This window comes from Fundulus heteroclitus, chromosome 23 (genome assembly GCF_011125445.2).
Source record: "Fundulus heteroclitus isolate FHET01 chromosome 23, MU-UCD_Fhet_4.1, whole genome shotgun sequence".
In the NCBI taxonomy this organism is placed as follows: Eukaryota; Metazoa; Chordata; class Actinopteri; order Cyprinodontiformes; family Fundulidae; genus Fundulus; species Fundulus heteroclitus.
The window spans coordinates 34,768,335-34,774,342 of record NC_046383.1 but is presented as its reverse complement, the minus strand read 5'-3'; the positions used below and the strand labels follow the sequence as shown (position 1 = coordinate 34,774,342).

At 45.7% G+C, this 6,008-nt stretch overlaps 1 protein-coding gene across 1 annotated transcript; it reads right to left on the bottom strand.

The window, feature by feature from the left end:
• Positions 1-452: 452 nt before the first annotated feature.
• On the bottom strand, positions 453-2,746 carry LOC118557546 (P2Y purinoceptor 14-like). The gene is made up of 3 exons (XM_036127709.1): positions 2,642-2,746; positions 2,282-2,541; positions 453-1,110 (listed from the first exon to the last, which is right to left on the bottom strand). The coding sequence occupies exons 1-3, from the start codon at positions 2,744-2,746 to the stop codon at positions 453-455; spliced, it is 1,023 nt and encodes a 340-aa protein (XP_035983602.1).
• Between the last annotated feature and the right edge of the window lie 3,262 nt (positions 2,747-6,008).

The following is a 6,008-nucleotide window of genomic DNA, read 5'->3' as shown; positions in this document are numbered from 1 at the left end:
TTTATTAAATATTAAATGACTATATTGGAATTTAACTGCACAACACAGGAAATATTTTCATGCAGCAGTGCCTAAGCTCAGGATTCTTCAGGAAGATGGCTGCTAGTCCTAAAAGTGTTTCTGTATGACTCTAGGCTGTGTTTGTGATTACACTTGTGATTGTTTAAGAAGGAAATTGAACTCCCCTGTAGACTATAGCAAAGTCAGCTCAAACTGTATTTTTTTTTTTTTTGGGTCTTACATAGCGTCTGGATCATACGGCTGCTATTTGATGTATATATCGTATTGGATGCACTTTGGTGCCACCTAGCAGTCTGAGTTATGACCAGTTATACTTAAGTACCTAAATCTGTATATATTGCGTGTACTGTTATGCAATGAACAGTCAAAAAGTCATGAGTTGAATCTGAATCAAACTGGACCGATGGTTCCCGTGGCTGTTGTTGTGGCCTCTAGGACCTGGGAGCTCTCGTGTTCAGCTGATCCCGCCTACGGTAGCTTGCAACTGAAGTAGAGGTGTTTCTGTTGCCTTTGGTGCTGAATATTTGTTTCAGGTTAAGCTGAGCCCTGAAGTCCTTACAAAGAAAAATGTAAATAAGAGGATCCAGACAGATATTAAACACTGATATAAACACAGCCACCTCCTTCACATAGTACCAAACTACTGAACATCGTCCTCCCAATAGGTAGTATGGAAGTCGAATAACGTGATAAGGAACAAAGCAAAAGCAGAAGACGCTGACCAACACCAACATGTTCCTGCGAGACTTCAACAGCTTCTTGGAGTTGGAGGAGGCCAGCCGCCTCTGCTGGAACTGCTGCACCCTGCGGGAGGTGCTGTAGTAGAAGAAGACCAGAGAGCAGAGCACCAACAGGAAGGAGATGGCAGCAGAAGCATGTACCACCCCATACAGTTTTTGTACGTGTTCATTTAGCAGAAGATAACAGGTGCTGTGATCAGGAAGAGCAGTTTTATGGGTGATCAGCATCAGGATGGTGTATGATGTCATTATGGTCAGGAGAACAACCCAGGTGGTCATCGAGATGATGTGGCAGGCTTTGGCAGTCATCAGGAAGTGAGTTCCTGAAGAATAAAAGATCTTCATGTACCTGTGAGGAAGGACAAATGTTTAGCAAAAACTTGTTTCAATTATTTTCATCATCATTTCAGGATTTCTTAACTGTCTGACGTTCTTCAGAATGAAATACATTAAGACTTACAAAAGTAAATACAGTCTTTTATGCCTTGGCAGATGGTTGCCTATGCTAAGCGTTGCTCTGGCTCTGCTGGACATTTCTTCCTGTTAAAAGGGTGTTATTCCTTTCTACTGTTGCCACATGCTTCATCAGGAGGAAGATCGAGCCAAGGATGGACAGACTGGTTGAAACTTTGAAGTAATGAGGGAGCTGCTCTCATCTGCAGTGGTGAAGAAGAAGCGAAGGTGGAGATGGAGCTATCAATGTACTGTTCCACATATATTCTGACCATCACCCCAAGATATGGATAATGATTCATAGAACCGGATCTTGGATGCAAGCAGCTGAAATGATCTTCCTCCATGGTTTAGCCTGTTACTGTGAGAGCAGTCTCCGTCAATGTGCTGGTGAAGACTCTCAGTCATCCAGGTCATGATCAATCCGAAAAAGGTTAAAAAACAAAACAACTGGACTTCTGAAGCTGAAGACATTTCACATCTCATCCAGGAAGCTTTCTCAGTTCAAAATGTCTGGAGTAGTGAGGAGTTCCAAGCTTTATAGACCTGCTGATGAGGCCAAAATGTTCACATTTTGGACAGAGAAGACAGATGGTTTGAGAGAGGGATGAAGGAAGCCATTTAGGGCTAAGGTCTCAACTGTCAAAAACTTACAACACAGCAAGAGGTTTGATCCCTGCCAAGTTTCACCCCAATTCACACCTCCATGCATGTCACCACAACATTTCTCCTCTGAACCAGGCTACATGTGAATCTATGCTCTAACGAGGCCTCATCAGCCGGTCTATAAAGCTTGGTTTGGATTCCTTAACTAGACTTAAGGTAACCGAAGTGTGAGATCTAATAAAAGACTTGACATTTTAACTGGGTTTGTGAACATCTCTGCTCCCAACTGAGGGATGCACTCAATGCAATAAAAATGTTGTTATGTCTATTTCCTTGAAGAAACTCAGCAGGATTAAAAAAATTATCCATCTATCCAGTTGTATCAGTTTCCAAATAATGTGGGACCTATGCTTTAAACTTAGTCTGAATTATTTGCCAGGCTGGTAATTGAGGTCTGGTACCTGTTAGTTGCGATGTAGCCCATAAACAGGATGCTGGCACACATGCTGAGGAACCTTAGAGGAGCTCCAAAGCTGCAGTAGACCATATGAATAGTGAGCGATGTGCTGGTGTAGTGGATGATACGCAGCGGGAGGCTCAGACAGAGCAAAAAGTCTGCAGCTGTCAGATGTTTCAGGTAGATCATCCAGCTCTTGGAAACTTGTCCATGAGCTCCACGGCAGTGAAAGCACAAGGTGAAGCAGTTGAGGATCAAGCCCACCTGCAGAGGAAACCAAGGTGTGAGTAGATGATGAGACCAAAACTTCTTTTGTTTTGAATGTTTTTTTCTTGATGGGACAACCTGAAGACAGGATGCTCACCAGAAGCAGCAGACTGTAGCCCAGTATTAGCAAAGGGTGGTATGTTCTTTCCACTGGATCACACGTGCTGTTCTGCCTGGGTCCCGAGGAGTTATCGATAACCATGTTTCTGCAGGTTTATCATAAGCAGCAAAAGATATCTCAGTCAGACAAATCACATGGAAATGGTGGATGGATAGAGAGCATCTACAAACATCTTGAGAATTCAAAAGTATGCAACTGAACGTTTATTGCCTTTTTTTGCACCATTATTATTTTGCACTGCCAACATTGAACTTTTAAAATTAATGCCTTTTTTGCACCATTATTTTTGCACTATAAACACAGAATAATAATTTTCTGCACACTCTTTAAACAAAAACTGTTAAATTCTTATCACTGCTGCACTGTATATTGTAATGTTATTTTATTATAATAACATTACAATATACAGTGTCTGCATGATATCAAAACCTGGATGACCAACAACCTTCTGAAACTCAACACCAACAAGACAGAGCTCATGGTGGTGGCCCCAGCACTACTGCTCAGGAAGGTTGGAGACCTCACCCTGGTCATCGACTGCTGTCCCACCTCTCCATCGCCCAAAGTGCGGAACCTGGGCATCATTTTGGACTCCACACTCTCATTCAGTTTCCACATCCAGAGCATCACCAAATCTGCCTTCTTTCACCTCCATAACATTTCAAGACTCCGGCCATCTCTTACCGACTTAGTCACAGAAACTCTCATTCATGCATTCGTCACCTCCCGTCTGGACTACTGCAATGGTGTCCTGTCTGGGTTGCCCAACAAAGCCCTAGACAGATTGCAGTATGTCCAGAACTCAGCTGCCAGGGTGTTAACCCACACCAAGCCCTGGCAGCACATCACCCCCATCCTCAAGAAACTCCACTGGCTGCCAATCAAACAACGCATCAGCTACAAAATCCTCCTCCTCACTTACAAATCACTTCACTTACTGGCACCCAAGTACATCACTGACCTCCTCCACCCGTTCACCCAGTCACGGTCCCTGCGTTCCACCAGCAAGGACTTACTCTCCATTCCCCGCACCAGACTCAAACCCTTTGGTGACAGGGCTTTCTGTGCAATTGCCCCTACTCTTTGGAACACCCTGCCCCCTCTTATCCATTCTGCCACTTCCCTGACACAGTTCCAAAAGCACCTCAAAACACACCTTTTCTCTCCTGCCTACCCTCCCTAAACCCCCACCCTGTCCCTACCCCCCTACTCCCACTCTTGTAAAGCGACCTTGGGTCTCCTGAAAGGCGCTATATAAATTGAAGTTATTATTATTAATAATAAGCCTTGAAGGTCAGTTATAGGTTTGACTTTCCTATTACACTCTGCCATCAACAAATTATTGCCATCCACACAGCTGCCGCTACTAATTCTCTGCAGGTTGTCGGTGAAAATCCCTACAGATCAGCAGTTTCTGAAATACCCAGGCCAGCCTGTCTTGTATCACTAACCATGGTTCAAATATTTTCTTTAGATGAACTGAGTTGCCACATCGTCATTAGCTGATTTGCTCGCTGTGTTAACAAGCAAAAGTTTTACACAAAATAAAGTGGCTGGATAGTTTATGTTGACTGTATTTCTCCTAAAAGCATAACTTTTGCAGGGTTTAGATCCCTGAGCATTGCCACCACAGTCAGATGGCCCTCTGAGATTAGTCTTCCTTTAGTTGGGTCAAGTGTGATTGCAGGTTGTAAGATGGACCTTTGGAGGAGCATGGTTGTGGTATTAATACGTAAACAGAAAACACGAGGTCTTGAACGCAACAGGACATGCAGACAGAGAAATAGGCCATTAAACAGAAGAATAAGCAATGCAGAGATGTATGAACAGCAGAAAGGGATCATCAGGGCTCCTCTTCCCTTCATTAAGTACATTTCATCCCAGCGTTGCACGTCTCGAGCCCATAACATCATCAGGGACCCCTCACACCCCTACCATGGACTGTTCTCCCTTCTGCCCTCTGGAAAGAGGTTCCGCAGAATCCGCTGCAGGTCCACCAGGTTCTGCAACAGCTTTTTCCCTGTTGCTATCAGACTGTTGAACTGTTGAAGTCTATACTGGACTCTGCACCACATCTGTACATCTGCACATCTGCGTCACTACATCTCTATCTGGCATTACCAATGCTGCCGAACTCTTAGTTTCCCTTTACTCAATGGAAATGCATTTTTGCACAAATGCCTTTTTGCACCATTATTTTGCACATTAAAAATGGTTTGTAAATTCTCCTGCATAATATAACACTTTTTTGCACTGTTATATGCTAACATTTTAATAACTGCTGCACTTTATATTGCAATGTTGCCTTATTCCACCTGGAATCTGACTATACTCCTATAAGCTGTATGCGAATTTCGTTTTGTAGGCACTCTGTCCGTCCGTCCGTCCGTTGTCTTCCGCTTATCCGGGGTCAGGTCGCAGGTAACAGCTTCAGTAGGGAGGCCCAGACGTCCCCCTCCCCGGCCACTTGGGCCAGCTCCTCCAGGGGAATCCCAAGGCGTTACCAGGCCAGCCGAGATACATAGTCCCTCCAGCGTGTCCTGGCTTCCCCTGGGTCTCCTCCTGGTGGGACGTGCCCGGAACACCTCACCAGGGAGGCGTCCAGGAGGCATCCTGACCAGATGCCCGAGCCACCTCAACTGGCTCCTCTGGACGTGGAGGAGCAGCGGCTCTACTCTGAGTCCTCCCCGGATGACTGAGCTCCTCACCATATCTCTAAGGGAGAGCCCAGACACACTACGGAGAAAACTCATTTTGGCCGCTTGTATCCGGGATCTCGTTCTTTCGGTCATGACCCAAAGCTCGTGACCATAGATGAGGGTAGGAACGTAGATCGACTGGTAAATCGAGAACTTCGCCTTTTGGCTCCGCTCTCTCTTCACCACAACGAATCGGTACAGCGCCAACTTCACAGCAGACACCGCACCAATCCGCCTGTCGATCTCCCGCTCCATCCTCCCCTCATTCGTGAACAAGACCCCAAGATACTTGAACTCCTCCACTAGGGGCAGCACATCCTCCCCAACCCGGAGGAGGCACCCTACCCTTTTCCGGTTCAAGATCATGGTCTCGGATTTGGAGGCACTGATTTTCATCCCAGCCGCTTCGCACTCGAACCACTCTAGTGAGAGCTGTAGATCACACCCTGATGAAGCCAATAGGACCACGTCATCCGCAAATAGCAGAGACGCAATCCTAAGGCAACCAAAACGGATCCCCTCAACACCTTGGCTGCGCCTAGAAATTCTGGCCATAAAAGTTATGAACAGAATCGGTGACAAAGGGCAACCTTGGCGGAGTCCAACTCTCACCGGAAACGAGTCTGACTTACTGCCGGCAATGC